Below are 22,807 nucleotides of genomic sequence, written 5' to 3'. Positions count from 1 at the left end.
CTTCACTGTCAGGAAGACTGAGAGATGCTTTGATGCCTGAAAAATACAACATGGCCTGGAGGGGTTCTTGCCAAACACACCTCCCACCCTTTTTACCTCAGTTGCCAGTCTATTCTTGCCTTGTTTCTTTACCTGCCTTGGAAATTTGGTTCCACAAATGGCTCAGATCGAAGCCACACCTTTGGGATCACTTTTGCTTGCAGCTTAACCAAGACAAAAAATAAAGCCCTGCCCATGTTTTCTGTCCTCAGCAAAACTGGAAAAGCCACCTCATTTTAAACCCCAGGCCAGCTCTGTGCCAAGGCACCCTGTGTCTCCTTGGCTGCTCTGGAAGCCCTGAGAGCAGCTCATCTCCAAGCTGGCATTTGTGTCTTACAAGACCAAGGCCACAAAAAACCACTTTATGTAAAACATAGGCACACAATGCTCCATATACCAGGGACTTTGAGACGGGAAGCGATGAATAATGCCCTTCACAAAGGAAATGCAATCAAAATCTCATTAAACTCTAAACTGACCATAAAACCAGCACCAATCTAATTACTCATACAGAAAGCACTCCTGCCCACCCTACTCAAGGTCTCCCCAAAGACAGTATCTCCCTGAGCCAGACACCCTCCTGCCGTGACCCAGCACTTATTTACACAGACAGGCAGAAGGCATGGAGAGTGCTGCTGGGCACAGCATCCAGCCTGATCCCCCAACCACAGGGCTGGGGGCCAGGCAAGCCTGGACCACAGGGGACACAGCCAGAGGCTGCACAAGCTGTGAACTTTTCAATGTCATTGCTTGCAGAGGAACAATACCATGATTGATAACACCACGATGAAATGAGACCGTGCATTTTCCCCACGAACCGGTGACGTGACGGTGCAGGCGTACAGCTGAAGGGTAGAAGAGCTGAGCTCAGGTTCTCTGCAACACAGGCCAAATGCAAGACCCCAGGGCAGCATCCCCACATGCCTGCTGTGTCCTCATGGGCCACCAGCCCCTTCACAGCAACAATCACAGCCAGTCACTGGCATCAATTCACTCCAAGAATAAAATCCTGGATGGGATGTGCCCTCTCTGCAGCCCCAAACGCCGTGGGGATGGATGCAGAGGCTGGAGTCTGGCTAAGCAAGTAGGTCTCTCCTTCATGGCAAACCCTGCCATGGCTTTTTTTCAGCAGAGTGTGTAAAGCCATGATGTCAGAGCATGAGGATACTCCCTTTAAAAGGAGGGGAGGAACCAACCTCTTTTTCAGGCTGAGCTTCCAGCAGCCCACGCTGCCGCTCAGAGGGACGATTCCCCAGCTCTCCCAGTGAAAGCTACAGTAAACACCACTCACAGTCAGACTAATACACCCCTCTACAAAGCCCCACTGCTGCCTCCTCCTCCCAAAAGCAGGGCGGAAGGATTCCCGCTCACCGAAAGCGCTGCTGTGAGCGCAGGTTGTGGCGTTTGCACAGTCAGGACTGACGAGCCCATTCTCCCCACCTCTGCCCCAGTGCTGCCCTCAGCAGCGAGGGAAAAGGGAGGGAGGGCTCTTTCTGCTGCCGTGAGAGACCAATGAGCGCTGCCAGCGCCCTTACATAATTGGGCTGGACGCTCCTCTCCTGCACGCAGGGAGCATCGCTTTGCATGGCACTCAGGCCATCCATCTCCACCGCCGAGATTCCCGGGGCGGGGACACCGAGCCTCTGCTTGAAAAAAAAGTCACTCCTACGTGCTACAGCTTCCAAAACCACGGAAAACTAAAAAAAAAATAATAGAGAAAAAAGGCAGGGGTTTTTTTTTCCTCCCTGGCGGGAAGATGGTTAGTCATTCCAGCAGTGTGGCAGCAAGGGAGTAAGTGCAGCCCTCCAAGGGAAAACTCCCAGCAAATAGCCATAAATAACTTGGGGGGGGGGCTGGAGGCTGGATTATGGGATGGAGGTTTAATAACTCCCTGCTCTGCTGGCAATAAAAGCCGATCACAAAGCAAATCTCGGCCGTAGGCACGGGGAAGCTGGGGAAAAGCTACCCAGGACAGACAGGAGCAGCCCCACTGAGGCTCCCACGGGAGACAGGTACCAACCCTTCCCAAGGGTTGGCAGAGGGCAGGAACAATTTCAGACAGACAAGGAGCAGAAGACACTCCTTTATTTAGCTGCCACCCCAGAGTCACCTCCCAGGGAAGGGCATCTTCCCAGACTGCCACTATGGGAGTCCTCCAAGAGCTCAGTGACTTTTTTTTTTTCTCTTTTTCTCAAAAGAGACCAAAACAAACCAGAGACAGAATCTGTGAGCAATGTTTTAAAAATAGAATTTTACCATCTGAACCACATTCACATAATTTTTCCCGGTCACATAGGAAAGGGGCAGTTTGTACTTGGGGAAAAGAAGTTTCTGAAAATCCAGCCGCTGCAGCAGTTGTGAATAATTGTAAATTAAACAGGCAGCACTAAAGGCTTAAGCTTAAGGACCATTCCTTAAACACATGCCTCCATCCCCAGACACTGACAGCAGCCAGTGGCATCCAAGAAGAGAGCACTCCCAGAACAATTTCAGAAATCATTAGCACCTATTTTACCAACACAGACTTCATGCCAAAACCCTTCACCATGAAAACATTTTTCTGCAGAGCTAATCATACTCCTTTCAGCATGAGGAAGATTCATCAGGAGCCAAAGCAGGTTAAAACAAGTAGTTTAGACATTTGGAAATTGTTTGTGCTTACTTTATGATTTATCAGATCGGTTCCTAAAAAGCCTTTATGGGGCGGGTCACCCATACAGGGCTCTTCTGGATACTAGTTGTTAACATTTTATACTCCATTCCAACACATTTTTTTCAAGGTCAAACATCTACATGTCCTTCCTGGACGGCAAGATCTTGTTCTTCACTCAGGTAAGACAACAAAAACATATTGTTCCCCTGACAGACAGAAACCAGGCAACACCTAGAGGCTCCCTTTGCCGGGGCCAGCTACGGCAGGTACAAACCTGCTGGGAACAAAGGCAGTTTTACAGAGTTTTACAAAGCTCTCCCGCACACGGGGCAGCAGCACAGCTGCCAGGCACCCTCCGTGGCTCCCCCATCCCTCAGGATGGGAGCCAGCCCTTCAGAGAAATCAGGGCCACAGCTGGGTTTGGGCCAAGTCCCCTGTGTGAGCGAGGGTGATGAGCTCCTGCTGCTGTCCCCACAATGTCACAAACATTCAGGCAACAGATGTCTGCAAAAACATCTGGATAATTCAAGCTGCTTGGTCCAAATGTGTATTCACACAGCACAGGGCGTCACGCAGTGCCAGCTTGCAGCTGCACACTAAGGTGACATGGAAGTGCCATTATGAGTGGTTTCACTGGAAAATGCTCCCTTGCAGGGCCCACAGGGTTCACACCATGAGCAACCCCCTCCTTCAACTCTATACATCTACCCTGCTGGTTTCGAGTTTTTCATCTCGAAAAACATTCCAAAAACAACAATTTTTTTAAAAAATCACAACGAAACAAGGGGGTACACACAAACCCAGCAGAACCACTAGCTCTAAGATGCAGGTTAACCCTTTCAGGGACTGAAACCACCGGCCCCATCCATGCCCCTCCACAGGCTTCCCACCGTGGAAAGGCAGCTGCAGAGCATTACAGAGATGGGAATTTTAAAAAAAAGAAGGAAAAGAAGGTCACAAGAGAAGAAGAACGTTCAGCCTTGGCTCGTTGGTACTTTTAACCCGTTCACAGCCCTCCTGTGACCCACAGCAGCATCCTGAAGGTGACCTGCCAGCTGTGCTGAGCCGATGGCTGTGACAGGCCAGCGAGGCAGAGGAGCAGCCACAGCATCCAGGAGCGCCACGGGGCAGCACGGAGAGCAGGGACAACGCCTTGCTTGGCAGCCCAGAGCCACAGGCACGTACCAGCAGAAAGTGCTGCTCTCCCGGAAGCCGGGAGGAGAGGGAGGGACCTGAAACGAAGCCGCGCACGTATCCCTTGGAGCAGCATACTGATGGAGCACAAACCTCACCAGCAGCACGCTGAGGTGGAGCAGGAGCACTTTTGCCCCGCGGGGAAGCAGGGAATGGAGCCCACCAGCTGCCAGCAGCTGCGGGGCAGCAGAGCCTCTGACTGCCACAGACATCTTCCCTACAGGACAGCCACAACCGAGGAGGCTCGATATCCGTTCCAAACGCACACAAACAGGAAAAGATGTCTTACATCCCCTAAAAACAGTAGCCTGCTTTTTCGACTTTTCAAACGGGTTTTATTTTTTTTCTTCACTTTTCCAGACAAAACCGGCTTGATCCATAAGAATGCTTTACAGCTCCCTGGCCAAATGGTTTGCCATACTGCCAGACAATAGCAGCCCCATGGTGCCAAGCCAGCCTGCAATAAATAACCCCCAGAACACCGCAGAGTTTCTCTGTGCCTTCCCCACAGCCTTTCTGCCGCCCCTCAGCCACCACACACACTCGTGCTTATCTTGGCCTTCTAAATATAACACACACAGCGAGACAGAGAAGGCCCAGGCCAGGCAGGCACGCCTGGCACCAGCAGCAGCACTCACAAATCCTGCAGGAAAAGGAGCACAGTGGGCCTGGCCACAGGAGAGGCATGGACATGGGGCCAGGAGGTGCAGGGCTGCAGGCTGAGCACAGCCTCTGGCTCCTCAGGAGAGCCCAAAAGACCCAAAGCACGGAAGGAGACGTGGACACCACGGGAAGCTGTGCTGGGTTTTCTCCAAGGGAGGAGCGGGCACGGCTGAGCCCGTCTCGAGTGGGGCAGGGTGGGTCACCCACACACTGCAGCTGAGGTCAGCCCAGGCACAGCCAGCAGCCCGAAGGGATGAGGTGCTCTCCTCCTGCTGGGGAGATGCTCGAGCCCCAAAAACACTACAAACCAGTACTACTAATGCTGTCATTGAGGCTTTCCCGAAATATTTTAGGGATGCCCACAGCCACACGCCCAGGTGGGTCACACGGCACCGCCTGAGGAGGTGGCAGAGGGGAAGCCTCTCTTTCCTGACGTCAGCCCGACTCACCGACATTTGCAATTATCTTCCCAATTCGTGTCCCCACATCCTAGCCCCAGGCTCCCCGCTCCCTACAGCTCTGCAATATGCTCAGCCAGGACCTAACTGCCATGTTCTTATTTATCCTGCGCTCCGCACCCTTTTCCTTGTGGCAGTGCTCGATCCCAGCGCTGTGCCAACCACACAGCAGCAACCCCCGAATGCTGGAGGAAAAGAAGCCTATAGAAACGCTTCTTTTTAAGCACAACCGACAACCATTTCCTGTAAATTCCGATCCTGCGGCGGCACATAATTCAAAAACTGCCTGCTCCTCGCCTGCTGGAGCGGGGATGCTCCCAGGCACCCTTGGAACGAAGGGGAAATCCCCTTTCCGGGGATGCCGGTGCCGACGAAAACCAGGAAAAACCAATCACCCCCGGGTCCTGCCTGACCGGCCGCTGTGCATCCACCACCCACACCCCTCTCCCATCTCCGCCGGCGATGCTCTGGAGAGTTCAAACCCGGGGTTATCCCTCCTTCCTCCCGCAGCCGGGTGGCTCTGGGGACAAAGCAGCGAAACCATCGTGCGGGGGGAAGAAAAATTAAATTTTTTTTTAAAACAATTAAAAAAAAAAAAAAAACCAAGAGGCGTGGGCGTGGGGCGGCCCTGGGCGGGGGGGATGTCCATCTGACCTTTTTGACCTGGTCCTCCTTCAGCTCCGTGAAGTAGTAGGCCAGGAGCTGGGCGGCGATCATCCTGCCGGCTGCAGCGGCGGCTCCGCGCACGCAGCGATGCGGGGCCCGGGGATGGCCGCGCCGAGCCCAGCCCAGCCCAGCCCAGCCCAGCCGAGCACCGCCCCTTCCTCCTCCTCCTCCTCCTCCTCCTGGCCCGGCCCCGCTCGGTGCTGTGCTCGGCCTGCAGGAGGAGGAGGAGGAGGAGGAGGAGGAGGAAGGTACTGCCCAGCTGTCACCCTGAGGGGCTCCACAACCGCCATGGAGGCAGGCTGCTGAGGGCCGCCCTGAGGGGGAATAAAAAGGAAAAAGGGAGACAAAAAGCCCTTCCTGGTGGGCAAAAAAGGAGACAAAAAGCCTTTCCTGGTGGCATCGTGGCCTGTGCCGGGGCTAGTGTGAGGAAGCAGAGCCAGGAACAGGACGGTGATTCTCCGCCGTGCTCAGCACGGGTGGGGCCGCGCCTCGAGTGCTGGGCCTGGCTCTGGGCCCCTGGATTCGGGAGGGTGCTGGAAGAGAAAGGCGGCGGAGCTGGGCAAGAGTCTGGAGCACAAATCCGGTGAGGAGTGGCTGGGGAAGCCGGGGTGTTGAGCCTGGAGAAGAGGAGGCTCAGGGTACCTGATCACTCTCTGCAGCTCCCTGACAGAAGGCTGTGGCTACGTGGGGACCAGGCAACAGGACGGACATCGCTTTAAGCTGTGCCAGGGGGGGTTTAGGTTGGGAATTGGGAGGAATTTCTTTAGGAAAAGGGTGATTAGGCATTGGAATGGGCTGCCCAGGGAGTGGTGGAGTCACCTTTCCTGGAGAGGTGTGAGGAAAGATTGGACATGACACTTGATGCCATGGTTCGGCTGGCACGGTGGGGTCAGGCCCGGGTGCTCTCAGGCACAGGGTGTGATTCTTCCAGGGATCCTGTGCAGGGCCAGCAATCCCGCTCTGATCCTGTGGGTCCCTTCCAGCTCAGGATATCCTATGATTCTATGATAATACACTGATGGATCCGGCTCCTCCTCCCCACAACTTTGGAGACATCCACCGCCATGAGGGCTCTGAGGGCCTACACACACATAAAGTGACACAGGGGCCCTCCAAAAAAAAAAGCTAAAGGCCAAATGCAATGTCAAGTGACACATGTCAGCAGCCCATGGGGCTCTGGCCTGCACCCTGTCCTGCGCAGGGACAGGAACAGGAACACACACCCGTGCAAAGGAGGAGGTGTGATTTGCATACAGATTGTCTACCACACTCTAAGTGATTAAAAATCTGCTTCTAGAATTTCCAGCTTCCTTTTTAGTGCTCCTTTAATTAAATGGCTTCACTGGCCAAAATCAAGTGCTGCTTTGGCAGACGCATCCTCCTTCAGACTGCCCTAGTCACTGCAGGCAGGGTGGGCAGGGTTTCCTTCTCTGGCTCCAAGCTCAGAGAGACTTCCATCAGGCAGTTCACTGCTCTGTATGTGTTACTCCTGCTCGTCTGTTTGCCAAGCTAAGGAGCAAACTGTACCCCCCAGGGCAGCCAGGCTCTGCGGGCACAGGGCCCTGCCACCAGCACAGCTGGAGCTCACAGCTGGAGCCCACGGGTGGCACAGGGACGTGGGGCTCAGCTGAATCATCCCAGTGTCCAGCAATGTCACCAATCCCTTACACAGGCTGACCAAGCTCTCCTGCAGACGTAATTCCCTGCTCAGTCATGCTCCTCCTCTGCTGCTGGTCAGAAACTATCTTTAATTCCCAGCCAGGCTCGCTCCTGGTTTCAATCCATCTGTCATCTGCTAAGCCCTGTCTTTCATCTGAAATCACTCTCCTCACTCTCGGGTGTTGGCTTTCTATAAATACCCTGGAAGTAACCCTACACATTCACAGCTTTTGCTTCACTAGGTGAGACAGACTTCACTCTTTTTGGTCTGAATGCTGTCTGATACTGCTCAATTCCCACAGGATTTATGTCACTGGAGCTGCCTCTAGGTGTGGTTTACAAGTGCTACTATCTATCTCCTCCTGCTCAGACACCCCAAACACCACCCACATGCCCCATAGCCCCCTCAGTTACCTTGCTGCAGGAATGCTTGCTCATTTAAAACACCCGGACACAAACTTGAGTGGTTTTCATCTAATCTTTGACCAAATAAAAGGAATTCAAAGCATCCCCTCTGGCTCTCAATCAGACAGCTAAAATACTCACAGTGGACTTCTCTTTAACACGACACCTGTTGAAAGAATAGGCAAGAGGAGGACGTTTGTTTTCTTTGTCTGCCAAAACTGTGGCTTGGAAGTGAATTCTGGATGTCATAGATCACTAAAGTGGCCTTTGGCTCCCTGAATATTGTAACATATTTCCAAACTCAGAAACAACAGTCTAGGGTTTCCTTTAACTACAAGAAGCAAAAAGTAGCACAAAAACATCACTAGACAAGGATATCCTATGATTCACACTTGGTTCTGTGCAATGAAAATAAAACCTGCACACATCACAGTCCCCCAAATAAATTAAAGAATTAAGCCTACACTGGTGCAGGAGGGGGTTAATGTGACAAAGTCAAAAGCAATTAAGAGATGGTTAAACAAGTATTGCAAATAATTGGGTTTGTCTTCAGCTGTTGAGCATGGCATTCAGGAAGAATGGACTTGACAGAGTAAAAGCCACTGGAGAAAATGGAACTGTCCATGCAAGGCAAGAGAGCTGCAATATTTAAATATGTGGTATTTTTAAACTGCTCCTGGCCAGGGTAGGAGCACATGACCAGCTTTGATGCTGTAACCAGCGCTGGGATGAATGAGCTTCCCCCCTGCCAGGGAGCTGAAAGGGCAGCCAGACATCCCTATGGACACCTCAACCTTTGGCAAGCCCTCCTTGCCAAGGCCAGCAGTGAGGCCCAGGTGTGTTTTTGGGGGGCCTGGGAGGAGCTGTGCTCAGGCTGCCAGGGAGAGGCAACCAGCCCTGCACTTCTGTGTGTCTCCTACTGCCACAGCACCCAGCCCTGGGCTTTCCCTTCTGCTTGACTGGAAGGGATCAATTCAGCAGCCAATTAATTACCAGCAGCTCTGCCAGGCACCCAGCAGGCTATTTTGAAAGGCACTGTCCTTTAAGACAAATTACTGGAGGCTGAACGTGACACCTGATGACTTGCAGCTATTTTGATTGAGCTCTAATCTTATTGGCCCCATTTAACGCTGCCCAAGTGTCTCAGCTGACTGAAGTCATTCTGTGAATCAGCTCTCCTGCATGTGGCTAAGATTTTTTTTTTTCCCCCCCACTCTGTCAATTTATTCATTAAATGGTCACTGCTCTGTACAAGTCTGCATTCTGATTGAACTGTACCATGAGGGGATTTTTTTGTTTAAATCTTATTAGATATTTTTGATGTACACAGCTGATAGATGCTTCCTACTTTTGTAAGAAAAAATAAAGTTCTAGTTGTGTTTGCTGGTTTTTTTTTTTTTTTTTTAGGTGTCTGGGAAAGGCTCGATCCCCTTTTCTCCCACATTGCATTTTCCTTTCATAATCCTCAAAGCAAAGTGAAAGAAAGCAGCACCTCGAATAAACACGGAGTCCCCAGTTCCTGCCAGCAGTTCTGACTGAGGGGGGAAAGCTCCCATTCAAGGTAGGAAACCAAATACTTGCACAGAAGAAATCACCATTCCTTTGTGCTGAACTTAATGCAGAAGCTACTAAGAAAACCTAAAAGCAGCAGATAAATCAGTTTGATGAGCAATTCAGTCGAACAAGTTTAACCACATTATATGCAATTTCACCTTGCCAGGGGGCACAGCAAGCAGGCACTACCACACAGCCAGCCAGGATGCTTTCTCTCATGTTTTCCCTGTGGAAAACCCAGATTAGCTAGGAATGCCTCGAGGGGAGCTCATTCCATGCATGGGAAAGGCCATTCCACGTGTGGACAGAGCACTGGGCACTTTAAAAAAGTGGGGTTTATGCTCGTGGTACAGCATTCCAGGAGTGTTTCCAAAAGGTGTTTAAGGCAGGAAAACTAACAAGGGGTTTGGCTCATTCTTCTGGAGATGCTCCGGGGGAAGGGTGAGCTACATTTTAATGAAGTCCCCTGTAGGAAATGGAAAGATAGAAACTTCCACAGACACCGAAGGGTTTGATTTGCAGCCTTGGGAGAAGCTTGGATGGATGTAAAAATAAAAGCACACAAACAGTAGGCAGAAAAATTATAAACTTATGTTTCTAGAGTTGTAAGTAAGAATATGCCTTACATAAGTAAGAAACTATTGAGTAAGATAGTGGAAGGTTTTATAGTGTAGTAATGTAATTGTATAGAGTAAGCTAAGAGTTTAGAAGTTAAAATAGAAACATGAGTGTGTGTACATGTAGTAGTAACCCAGTGGATAAAAATGTACACAGTGCAGCAGAATTAAGTAAAGGTAATTGGTTAGAGAAACAAAATAAACTTTGTAGCAACTTTCCTTTGGATTAGAAAGTTCTATATTGCCTTGTGACTTCTCTGAGCTATGGCCACTTCTCACTCCTCTGAAATCTCACAGCCTCTGAGGCTGATGTTTACCTGAGCAATAAATTGTTTTTAGCCCAACAGTAGTCCCATCCCTTCTGTAAGGCATCAATTACACTCCCCTGCCTCTGCAAAGGTTTTGGCACTGCTCACCACACTGAGCATTTGGGGCTGAAGACACTGCACAGGCCTGTGGGTTTCCAGGTTAAATCCCTCCAAAGACAAGGCAGTGCTTCTGTAAGGTGTGAACTAAGCAATTAAGGATCACAAACAGCCAGGTCTAGACTCTCAACTCTGGCCATAGATGAGAGGACAGTGGAGAAGGAAGCATATCCAGCAAAGGAGGGGTGTTTGCTGATTCCCATGGGAACACTCCTGGGGCAGATGGAGATGCTCTGTGCCCCAACTCCCCACCCCTGAGCATCAGTCAGCTGTGTTGGCTTTTATTTCTTTGAACCAGTTGCTGTTCTTCAGCATCAGAGGGGGTGCAAAGAACATGACTCCCATAAAAGCAAGAAAACCAGAAAGCAGAGGAACACAAGCCCCAAACTCATGGCTTACAATTAAGCCTCATTATTTGGAAGGTCTGGATGATGATTTCTTTCCCAGCCTCTTAGTGATTGCAAGGTTCATTAAGCTGGGAACAAACCAAATTCCTCCAAATTTAGTTTACTACTTCCAAAAGCCATGGGTTGCCTGAGCAATCCTGCAAAGGACTTCCCACATCTGCACATACTTGAGGAAAAGAGGAAACTGCTCCCTGGAGACTCACCACCACAAAACCTAACCTCCAGCTCCTGTGTTGCACAGCAGAGCTACTCTGTGCTGCTTTCCAACCCAGGTCCAGCCTGCTGGCATCCCTTGGCACTTGGCTTGCAAGTCCACTCACTCTGCTCTTCCCTTACCCACCAAAAGTGAAACACAAGTGCAATCCAACTAAACTGAGCTCTTTCTTTTTCCCCTTCCTGTCCCAGATATTCACCACTGCACCTTCTTTCTCTCCAGTGTCAGAAATACAACTGATTTCACATCTCTGCAAAGGAAAGCAATAACAATTCCAGTTTTCTAACTCAGCTTGCACCAGTTAAACATTTTTTTCCATTGAGGTGAGAACTGCTGGATTAAGGAAGCATTTTTTAGTAGTGCATTGGTAGTGAGTCATTATTGCAGCTCATATACCTATAAATCAGACCATACACACACATGTTTATATGCAAACAGAATTATATCAACAAACTCAAGGAACTGCCTTTCCTGACCAGACGGTGAAACCTTTGTTTCATTTCATAAAACATCTCTTGACCCCAGCAAACTGAAATGAGCATAAGTGCAGATTTCTTGTATCTACTGAATGTCCAGTGCTAGTGAACAATGCTAAAAGAACTGCTGGAAAAAGGGCGAAATATAGAGTGCCAACTGGTTTAAAATTTCAAAAGAGGCAAGTTTAAAGTATTTTCAGTTGTTTGATTCAAATGTTCTTTTCAGAAGAAGCAGTTCAACACCAGTAAAAGAATGGCTGCATAACCAGCAACTCACTGAAGTGATAAGGCAATGATTTAAACAAAGGAAAATATAACCTAATTTATTGTACTATATGGAGACAGTTTTCCTAAATCTGCTTTCAGGTCCTCACAGATGATTGAGCTCATTTGCCAGAGTTTAGCTCTAAGACACCCACTGTGTGGGAGGACTTTCAAAACCAAGGGCAGCCCTTCAGCCCTGCAAGAAGCAGTGTGCCTCAGCAGAGAGCTGGTGGCTGTGCACTGTCCCAGGCAGGTCTGAATGGCAGGGGCCAAACCTTAAACTGTTGTTAAAGGGCACTGCTGTAAAATGCCATTTAAAGCAGTGCACCTGTGAAAAATGTGTATTTTATGATTGGCTTCTCACAAACATTCAAAGGAATATTATATGTGTTATCTAAGAAGGTTATGCTGTATTAATTTCCTTAAGTAGTGTGTTAAAGATAGTTTTAGGTTATAACAAAATGTTAAAATAGAAACTATGTTATGTAGGATACTTTTTTTAAAAGAAAGGACTTGCACCAGACAGCAGCCACAGGACACTTAAATCTTTCAGAGAAAGGGAATTTATTGCTCCATTATCAGAAGAAATGAACTTCTTCCTGCCTCACTCAGCTCTGAAGACTCAGTCAGGATTCAGAGGAAGAAGCTGACACTGCCCAGACAGAATCCTGTGTTTGAATGGAATTGATGCATCATGGATGAGGTGTATGGATATGCAAGAGGCTGTTGCTTTTAAGGGTTAATCCTCTGTTAACGTGGGGCCTTTTTCAGGCTTATTTTGCCCAGAAAAGGTACCTGGACTGTCTGTAACTCTTTGTTTTTATTGTCTCATATTGTCCTAAATCCTAATTGTCCAAGTTATTATTACTCGAATTATATTGCTATTTTTATCACCATTTTATTACGATTAAAATTTTAAAATTTAAAAAACAAGAAATTGGCGTTTTTCACACACCTTTGCTGTGTGAGCAGCAACTCCATAATGAAGAGCTCATCCCTTCAGCACAGGGAACAGAACCTGCCCCTCTTCTGTGGCTTTCCACCAACACCAGGCAAGGGGACACCTCCCAACCCATCCTAAGAGGCCAGTTTCCACAAAAGATACACATTTCACCTTCACCCAGCATTTGATGCTAGCAAAAATCAATTTGTATCACCAACACAGAGATGCCAGCCATAATTACCAAGGCCTGGGGTTTGTGCTCCTTTTCCAGCAAGCCCCAATGTAAGGTGCAGTCAATATTCCACAGTCACACCCCTCCAAGGCCAGTCAATATTGTCACCCCAGCAGGCCAAGGCTCTCCCCCCTTTAGCCCAACAGGGGTGTAGAGCAGGTACTCACCTGGCACAGTGGGGAGCAGCAGGAGCCAGGGACATCCACAGCATTGGGCTCCTCCTGGGTGGCCATAGCAGGAGCACCACTTGTTATGTCACGTGGCCATCACAGGGCACTGCCAGCAAAAAAAAAAAAAAAAAAAAAAAAGAGGCAAAATTGTAGGTTTTCACAGCTCCCTGCACAGCCTCAGGATGTCTCTGAAAGCCACACACCCCACAGACTGCTCTGCTCTCTTAAAAACCCCTCCAGCAGCTGGGATACAGCAGGTGCACACTCTAAAATCAGCTAAAATCACCCCAAGAGAGAGGAAATTGGGGACATGTGGGCTGTGGAGCACAGGTGTGACCCAGAAGAATGGTGGGAACAGGGAACATGTCAGCTGGGCACTGCCCTCACACAGCCCCAAGGTGCCCTGAGATTCCTGCCACACACGGGGAAGGAGGGGCTTAGCAAGCAAATGTGCAACAAAACACCTGAGTCCTGTTAACAGTTTGTTACTCTAATTAAAAGAACCCACAAAGCCTTGGAAAAACCAAAATATTCACATTAAAAAGCAGTACAGGAAGACAGTCATAGATGGTGGGCTTCCAGCTAAGCGTCATCCAGGGGCAACCACAGACTCTGAGCTGCTTTGTGATTATCTTGTGATGCTTTTTTCTTTTTTTGGTTAAAGTCCAGGCTGTCTTAACAGAGGCTGGAGGCAGATGCAAACAGCACCACTGAGAAAAATTTTGGCTTCTTCGACTTTACAGGCTGCTGTCATGAAATATTTTGGAGTGGAATCAGAAACCCAGGGAGGTCAGCCCCAGCCAGGTCCTTGGGCATCCACGTGGTGCGTGTGGGGTTGCCCTCTCTCCCCACCCCAAAATCTCTTCTCAAGCCACTCTGGCTCTCTCAGGGTTTTTGGGGTGGCAGTGGAACTGAAGGCTTTCTGTGAGGAAAAGAGGGAACTGGCCCAGGCTGAACTTTTCTGCTGCTGGAGTTCCATGGGAAGGCAGTGGTGGCACAGGTATCCATCCTGGGGCATACTGGTATGGCACTTCTGCACTGAGGAAGGTGTTGCATTAGTTTTGTCTTTGTTTCTCACCATCCAAATCCATCTTAATCAATATTCCCCAAGTGGAACCACTGTTTTCCATGGTGAAGATTGGTGACTCATCTCCCATCCTTATATCCACCCATGAGCTTCTTCCTCTTATTTTGTGCCCCTTCTCACTTAGGAAGAGACTGCAGGCAGGCTGGGTGGATGTCAGGTAGCCACACCAGGTCAAATAAAAATCTAGAAGAGATTCTGGATCCCTATCTTCATTCTCAGATTTTCAGACACAAAGAGAAATGTAGAGGTGGAATAAACAAATTTCAATGTACAACAACTCGTGTAGGTGTCAGAAAGCAAGTTCTCGTTTTATTTGAATAGGTTTCTCCACCCCCCTGACCCATTCCTGGTAGGAAACCTGAGAGTCTGGCTTCACTGCATAGCTACAAAAGATGGGTGATGGATCTTTTTCTAATATAAAAAATCAGCTTTTCTTGTCATCTCAGTGCTTTAAATGGGGAACCCAGCTCTACTGACTTCCTGGTGCTCTGCCCCCAGGTTTCAGCTGTGGTCCCAGTACTTGCTGCAGCAAGAGATAACCCCACCCTGCTTGTCTCTCCCTTCCTTTCTTGAAGAAGACACAATTTTTAGGAAAGCAGAAGTTTCCTCACAAGGGCCCCCTGTAGCTCATCCCTGCTGGCTCCTCTGACAGCAGCAAGAGTCCACCAGTCCTGCCTGGGGCCCTGACCCAGCACTGCCAGACCCACGGGCATCCCTGTGTGCCAGCAGGATATTTCATTTGACATGGATACAAACAAATGTTTTAATCACAAGTTTTATCTATAACCTTGTTTTGAGCAGATGACAGCAACAACAGCCTGTGCCTACCAGTCAACATTCAGACCCAGAAAACACCCTCAGCTCTTTAATCACCTGCCCATTCAGGTTGCCAGCCTGGGTTTCAGGTGTGGCACAGGTGAGGAGCTCTCAGTACTGTGCAGGGTCAGCCCCTTCCCTCCCCTCCCAGCGCTGTCATTGCACGTGGCTCCACCATGCTCCCCTGGCTGCTGGGATGAGCACCCTCCTTGCAGAGATTTGTCAGCACCCCAAGTGCCCCCAGGGGACTGGTTCCTCACCCTGCAGCACTGCTCATTCAGAACAGCAGCTCTGGCTTGGGCTCTTAAACTTTGACCAGAGCTGGGACAAAAAATCCAAACGACTTCCAACAGCACAAGAGGAATTTGCTTTAAAAACACCCCGAATTTTTCACATACCCTTGGCTTTATCTGGAGAGCAGTCTGGAAAGTAAGACACAACCACCAGCACAGGATCCTAAACATATTTGTTCAGGATTTGTTTGTTGTTGATCCAACCAGGATCCTAAATATATTTGAAAAGCAAAAGAGCCTCTCTGCAGCTGAATGGCGGTGGTGCTTCGTGTGGATCTGCTTTCCAAACACTTCCACAGCACCCCCTTCCAATCACAACATGCCACTTTGAAATGCCAGCACCACTTAGCTCCTGAGCCTATTAGACCATGAAGCAATGAACCCAGAGAAGCAAAAATAACCCAGATACCTACTTTAGCAGCCAGTTGAGTAGACAGGTGCTATCCCGAGGGTTCCATGGCAAAAGCATCCTCAGAAATGCCATACCTTGACCTTTGCACAACAGGTGGCATGAAGCTGCTCTCCAAAAGCCCTGGTGTCTTCCCAAAAGGTGCTAATATTAACTCTAGCCCTTTGTTCCTTTGCACTCAAGGTTTCTCCCCGTCAGCTTTCTGGCATTTGCCAGCGTGGTGCACGCTTTACTGGGCAGATATTGAGCTGCAAATTCCTTCACACTTCTCTGTCCACAGCATTCTGCAGCTAAAGCTCTGGCCAGCCAGCAGATGAAAATGCCACTTACTGCTTATTCCTGCTGCAGTTTGTTGAATTAAAACCTCTTTGTTTGCAAGCCGTAAACAAATTCTTCTTAATCTTTCAATAAAAAATGTCAATTATGCTCCCTAACAATGTAACTTCATTGTGATGAAAGAAGGCATTGCTATTGCTCTAATCGTGATAACATATCAGCTGCTTTTAGAGTCAATTCCTTTTTGTGCAAAATTTAATGACCATGCAATTATTCAAATTTCAGACTAACAGACTGAGCTTTCGACCTACAGCTCTGAAAACCCTTTTTAGACCTTGCTCTGAAAACACACACTTGAAAGCAACAGAAAAGGGGCTGGAGCAGAATTTCGGAGTTCAGAGCACAAAACACCTTTACAATTCCTTCAGCACAGCCAGCCTTTGGCCCATGTTAAACACAACTACTTCATGGGAGAGCCAGGGGGAGGAAGCCAAATTCTCAGCCAAATTCCCAGCAGTTATCACAGGCACTGCCCAGGCCCTCAGCTCTCACTGGGCTTCACTGAGAACCCTGTTCATGCCCAGTTTCCTCGACTCTCTCTGGTCTCAGTGCATTTCCTGCAGAATCGCTGGCCACAGCAGATGTGCCCTTCAGGCATTTCAACTTTTTTTGTTGTTGTTGTTGTTTTTTTCTTTCTCTTGCCAGTATTTATGCCATTTGTTTCCAGAATCAGCTGCTGCTCCCAAATCAGCATCCGTAACGTTCCGCTTTGAAGTGCTCAGGTCGTGCCTGCTGGGAAAGAGCCTTCCTTGTTTGCCTGCTCACACCCTCCACACCTTCCCACCACCCAGCTTCTCCTCCTGCTGCTGAGAGCTCCCCTCTAGGCCCAGGTTGTCCCTCCCCAGCAGGTCTGCTCCATTAACCCTTTCCATCCCAACCCTTTATTTGTGCTGCCCTGCAGACAGAGGTGCCCCAGGAGCTCAGCTCACACCACAGGAGAGCCCTGGGGGGAATGCCTGGTGTGAGAAGTGCACATCATATGGCTCTACACAGATATTTACTGTAGGTATTATGTTGTATCGATGAGTAGTGCTGTATTAACATTCTAATTGCATGGTAAATGTAGTTTTGTAGTTAAAAGGTAACTTTTGTAGTTAAAATAGGAACTATGTATGTGGGATATTTTTTTTTTTAAGAAAGGAATGAGGTACTTGCACCAGATAGCAGCCACAGGACACCCAAATCTTCCAGAGAAAGGGAATTTATTGCTCCATTATCAGAAGAAATTAACTTCTTCCCACCTTGCTCAGCTCTGAAGACTCAGTCAGGATTCAGAGGCAGAAGTTGACACTGCCCAGACAGAATCCTGGGTTTGAATGGAATTGATGCATCATGGATGAGGTGTATGAGTATGCAGCAGGCTGTTGCTTTTAAGGGTTAATCCTCTGTTAACATGGGGCCTTTTTTGGGCTTATTTTGCCCAGAAAAGGTACCTGGACTGTCTGTAACTCTTTGTTCTTATCGTCTCGTATTGTCCTAATCCTAATTGTCCAAATTATTATTACTCTAATTATCTTGCTGTTTTTATCACCATTTTATTGTCATTAAACTTTTAACAATTTTAAAAACAACTGATCAGCGTTTTTCACAGCTGGGCTAAGCTCAGCCCCACGGCTCTCATCCCCTCCACACCTCCCTGCTCTCCAACTCTCCTGGCAGCCCAGAGCAGCCTTTTTTCAGCTCCCAGGAGGGGACAAGCCTGACACAATGAGGACAGTGCTCTCCAAGGGCCTGGCAGGCAGCAGTCCCAGTGCCACACTGAACAGATGGCCCAGCATCCCTGGCCAAGCCAGCCCGATGGGAACGGGGCTGCACAGAGAGCTGGACATCCAAACAGCAAATTGAACACAACAAAAGCAGCCCTCAGAAAAGCAAACTGAACCAATAACACCGGTGGGGCTTGAGAACAGAACCCTGCTCTGAAATGCCTGAGGCTGGGAGCTCCATCTCACCTCCAAACCCAAACAAAATGGACCAACCCCACTGCCTCCCCCCATTAACAATAAACCACTTGACTCAGTTAATGCCCTTGAATTATCCTTTTAATTACCAGCTCTTAAAGTTTCACACCTTGCACTGCTGTCATTCCCTTTCTCCACTCTTAAGACTTACCTTAAGTGTTTCTGATATGAAATAATAAATTTATGGGGAATCTTTAACTGTTGATGTGCCATACTCTTTACACATCTCTCCCCTCTTCTCCAAACAGCCTTTCCCCTTTCCAGCAAAAGAAGAAAATAAAATATAGAGGCAGTGAAACAGACTCAGTCTCCCCTCATCTCTTTTGGGTTTTTTTTTTTTTTGTTTTGTTTTGGTTTGTTTTTTACTAATATAGCTTTGGTTTGGTTTTTGTCTGGTTGTAACTTATACTTTTCTAGATAAAAGTAAGAATTTGGGTTGTTTTGGGAGGGTTGGGTTGGTTTAGGTTTGGGATTTTTAAGTCAGGAAAGATCAAGACTGAAAGGACCTTCTTCCACTCCTCCCAGCAAGCTCCTGCTTGCCAAGATCCCAACATCTGGGGATTCCCCAACATTTGGTTCTTCAGCTCCTGCACAGGAATCCTCCCACCTGCAGCCCTCTGTCCATTTTCCTGTAGCCAATTCCTTGTGCCAGTGGGAAAGGCTTTCTGGAGGAACCCAAATCTGTTCTCTCTTCACAGAACTCAGCTTTTCCTGACTCCAGAGGTGCCTGGGCTGTGTGAGGCCCCCAGACACAGATGAAGTGTAAAGCTGGGCAGGGACAGGGCTGGCATCTGCAGGGTGTTAAAAAAAACCACACAACAAGATCAAAATTCTTTTGGCATTCCCCTCTCAGACAGACATGACCCATCATGTTTGCAGCACCTTCAGTGTGCACCTGCAAGGTGAGAGTATCAATGAGAGAAAGGAAAACATTAATTAAAATTTTGGCTGCTTTATATCTTGCTTTCCACATCAGCTTTACAGAGTGGATTCAGTGCTGGGACAAAGAAGATATCTGCCTTATTTCCCTTCCTCCTCTCACCTCAACAGGCCACCTGTGTGCAGGAATATATTATTCTATTCTATTCTATTCTATTCTATTCTATTCTATTCTATTCTATTTTTATAGAAACATTTTTATTTATTATATTATTATATTATACATTTATATATTATTATTTTATATCTACATATGTATTGATCCCTTGACAAGCTACAGACTTTACAAGTCTGAGAGATGCTCTGGACAAGCCTGCAGTGACAGTTCAAGGCAGTGGTGGTCCTTTCTAGAGAAACTAGAAGAGGACAACATTCACCAAGTCTCCTGCTCTCCCTCCACCTCATTCCTGTGGTGACCTCCAGCCCAAGCCAGTTCATTCCACCAAGCACAAAGAACCAAATCAAGGAAGGTGGAAAGAGCAATACTTTCATGTTGGCATTACCTACATGTCAGCCTCAAACTCCTTTCCACTAATCTGCTAATCCCATATAATATTGACTTCTCAGGAAGGGAGATCATGCTAATCAGGATTTCTGAAGGATTTCCACATGATTCTCTATTTACTGTTGAACTTTGTCAGAGTGACAAAGGGAATATGTCACCACTGAGCTGCTCCTGCATTTTCTGTAATGGATTATGAGTCAAGGGATGTCCAAACCCGCAGCCACAAAAATGTGTCTCTATCTGGAAAAACAACATATTTAGGATTATTTGTTCCCCATGGATGAAAAGGTAGCTGCAACCACCTGCTGGGAATTTCTGAAAGGTACAAACCTTATTTCCTTCTCTCAGTAACACTTCTGTCATTATACCACATCACAGCTGTGATTTAAAGATCTTTCAACTTTCCAAATTGCATGTGTCACCCAGATGTGAAAAAAGATGTTCATGTCTTCAAGAAGCTTCACAACAAAATTGATAAATTCAAGCACTAATGTATGAACTGGAGGGAAGGCAGGTGGAAATGAAGCATCACAAAGCTATCCAGGAAGCAGTAGAAAAGTAAAAGCAGAAGAACAAAAATCTAAGATGTGAAACCAGAACAATCCCATTTTATTTAATATTGGCTAAAAATGTCATGTGATGGACTGCAGCACATCCTCTTCAGCCCAGGATATGCTGTGTTACATTTGATAATTTAATGCTTTTATTGTGAGCCAGGGCTTGAAGCTGAATCACCCCACATGATGGGACAGATGGCAGAGAAGTGTTGTGCTGAGCAGTTCAATATCTGTGCAAGGGAGACTGCAAGTTTGCCCCAGATGCTGAGCTTCCACGTGCTGACATCACCAGGAACTTGCTACTGCATCCTCACACAGCTGGAGAATGTTCTGGGTTGGAGAAAGCCAAAGCATTGTGTGGTTATGGGATGTCTGTGACACCAGGAGTTGTCTCAGGTTGGAAGGTGTGGCTGGAGGTGTGTGTTCTATCCCCATCTGTCAGAGCTGGGGCAGTTCTCTCTGCTCATGGGGCAGTTTGCTTTATCTCTCCCACAGCCAACCCTCCCTCCAGGAGATCTCTGCAGTCCATGGGCCATTAATTATTAATTATCTTCTGTCCATGGCCAGTGAGTGTCCCTGCACGGCTGATCAAGTTCCACCATCCCATTGGGAGATGCTTTGCCCAGGGGAGGAGCCAAGCATTCCTACCTGGCTACAATCTGAGGTTTGGAACACCCCAGCAGCCTTTGCCCACTGCATTCCCAGAGGAGCAGCTTTCTCTCGCCCTGCATTCCCAGAGGGAGAGCAGGCCCATCTCCAGAGGAAAACTCCCCCCTTGTGCAGGATCCCTGCTCCAGCAGAACCACAGCTGGCACTGCAGGAGGGCTGAGCCCCCCTGGGATGGGACTGTGCCACCACCCTGAGCCCCCCTGGGATGGGGCTGTGCCACCACCCTGAGCCCCCCTGGGATGGGGCTGTGCCACCACCCTGAGCCCCCCTGGGATGGGACTGTGCCACCACCCTGACACTCAGGGGCTCAGCTCCTGCTCTGTCTCTGGCAGTGTTTGTTTTGCTATTACACTTGTATTACATTTACTATTGCATTTATATTTTTAATTTCCCTACTAAAGAACTGTTATTCCTACTCCCATATCTTTGCCTGAGCACCCCTTAATTTTAAGATTATAACAATTCAGAAGGAAGGTATTTACATTTTCCATTTCAAGGGAGGCTCCTGCATTCCTTAGCAGACACCTGTCTGTTCAAACCAAGACATGAGTGAAGGTTGTATCCCTTCTAAAATCCCACAGTGGCCAATCCTGCCCTTCTCCAGGGCTGCCCAGTCAAGCTTTGCTCGTTGTCTCCATCCCAGCTCAGCTGCCATCTCCCTGCCCAGATGTGCATGGGGCCAGATGTGTGTGGGAGCTGCCCACAGCAAAGGCAGGAGCACCAAGGCTGGGCCTCAGGGAGCTCAGCAAGAGCTGCTGAGCACTTTGGGAGCAGCTTCAGGTCCTTGTGGTCAGATCCCACAGACTCACTGGGGAAAAAAAAAAAACTGCACATGCAAAAAAATATTCTTGTGTGGGCCTAATCTACTGCAGGAGAAGGAATAACTGCAGCTGAGGTGTAAACTGAAATTGTGCATTTTATTTCCCAAAAAGACTAAAAAGAAAAATCAAAGCAAGACAGGATGTCTTTCTAAATGTTAGGATGTTGCCTTGTTTTGTTACTGATTTGCAGAACAGGCTTTAGAATAAAATACAAAATGTATTCTGCATCCTGGGGTAAAAGTCTGCATCACCTCATTTCAGATGTACAGGGACATATTTCATTCACAGGTGACCTTTTGCAGAATCCACTCCCCCAAAAAGGCCCAAAACCACACAGACAGTGCCGGATTTTGGGTGCCAAAATACCTGTTCCTCCTTTGGGGCCTAAAACAGCCCAGAAGAGCTATTCTGTGCCTCATATAAACTCAATAGCTGATATATTTTTAATTCTACACCCAGCCCCTCCAAATTTACCATCACCAGCAACAAACTTCCACTCCAAATAACTGCCCTTACTACATAGGAAGCTTTGGTTTCTGCAGCTCTGTGGATTCTGAAATATAAAAAAAAAGTAAAATACTAAGTTTCTTGACAAAAGGAGAAAAGCATTAAATGTAATAGGAGTTCACAACTTGGTACAGTGAGCTCAGCACTATGAGGAATTCCTTCAGAAGAATTATTTGCAAGTATCTTCTACCCCTCCAGTAACTCCAACACAGACACAGAGCTGTTGACAGATTTTGGTTTTGTTAAAAACTACAAAACAGCAGAAGCCTGTAGCTTCCAATTTTGAATTTGGGATTGCTAAATTTAAACCCAGCAGCAGCCTTGTTCCAGATCATTACATAAACCCAACTGCTCGTCCCCCTGCACCACAGTCACTTTTGACCTAACCAGGCTCAAAGCACATTTCTTGGCCCCACTTTCTGCTGCCAGCCCACAAGGAAGCAAAGGAGGGATAACTGCTGTCACAAGGAAGCAAATACCCACAAAGAGAGGATTAAAAGGTCTGCAGGAATACCTGAGCAGAGAGAACAGGCAGGACACAGATCTGCAGCTTCTCTGTACCATGTTATAGTTTTGGTTTGGTTTGTTCTGGCTGAATCAGGTCAGGGACACTTGGTCACACAAGGCCATGAGCTCTACCCACAAACCCCCTTCACAATCACTGAAGTACACAAGCACATTTAGATTTAAAGGAGGGTTTAGGTTTAAAGGTTTAGGTTTTAAGAAAGCTCCCACTTGCCTGCATGTTCTTCCCACAGCTCAGAAGGTGCACTGGACAGAGAAGCAAAGGCTCACAACAGCACAGATTTATTTACAAACAGGCAGAGCAGCAGGCAACAGAAAATGAAAAGCAAGGATAAACTTCCTT

General features: G+C 48.0%; 1 protein-coding gene and 1 long non-coding RNA gene across 5 annotated transcripts in view; one reads left to right on the top strand and one right to left on the bottom strand.

Annotated features, from left to right (window-relative positions):
• Positions 1–13,059, bottom strand: part of LOC132329644 (hexokinase-1) — a 45,259-nt gene extending 32,200 nt beyond the window's left edge. The window contains exon 1 of one of the 2 annotated variants that reach the window (XM_059850881.1): positions 13,037–13,059. Coding sequence is in view for 1 of the 2 variants with exons in the window: in XM_059850882.1 (XP_059706865.1) it covers positions 5,662–5,724 (63 nt within the window). In the remaining variant the exon portion in view is untranslated. Of the gene's footprint in view, positions 1–5,661; positions 5,799–13,036 lie in introns of those variants that run through there. The other variant, XM_059850882.1, reaches the window with a different exon arrangement.
• On the top strand, positions 5,868–18,243 carry LOC132329645 (uncharacterized). 3 transcript variants are annotated; one of them, XR_009487117.1, is made up of 3 exons: positions 5,868–6,256; positions 9,145–9,298; positions 12,184–18,243. It is a non-coding gene; the product is annotated as an uncharacterized LOC132329645 (long non-coding RNA). The 3 variants fall into 3 exon arrangements; XR_009487118.1 differs by having other exon boundaries at positions 11,146–18,243; XR_009487116.1 differs by having other exon boundaries at positions 9,145–18,243.
• Positions 18,244–22,807: the final 4,564 nt, after the last annotated feature.

Source organism: Haemorhous mexicanus, chromosome 7 (genome assembly GCF_027477595.1).
Source record: "Haemorhous mexicanus isolate bHaeMex1 chromosome 7, bHaeMex1.pri, whole genome shotgun sequence".
NCBI classification, from domain to species: domain Eukaryota; kingdom Metazoa; phylum Chordata; class Aves; order Passeriformes; family Fringillidae; genus Haemorhous; species Haemorhous mexicanus.
The sequence above is the reverse complement of the archived record's forward strand: the minus strand, read 5'-3'. Positions and strand labels throughout refer to the sequence as shown.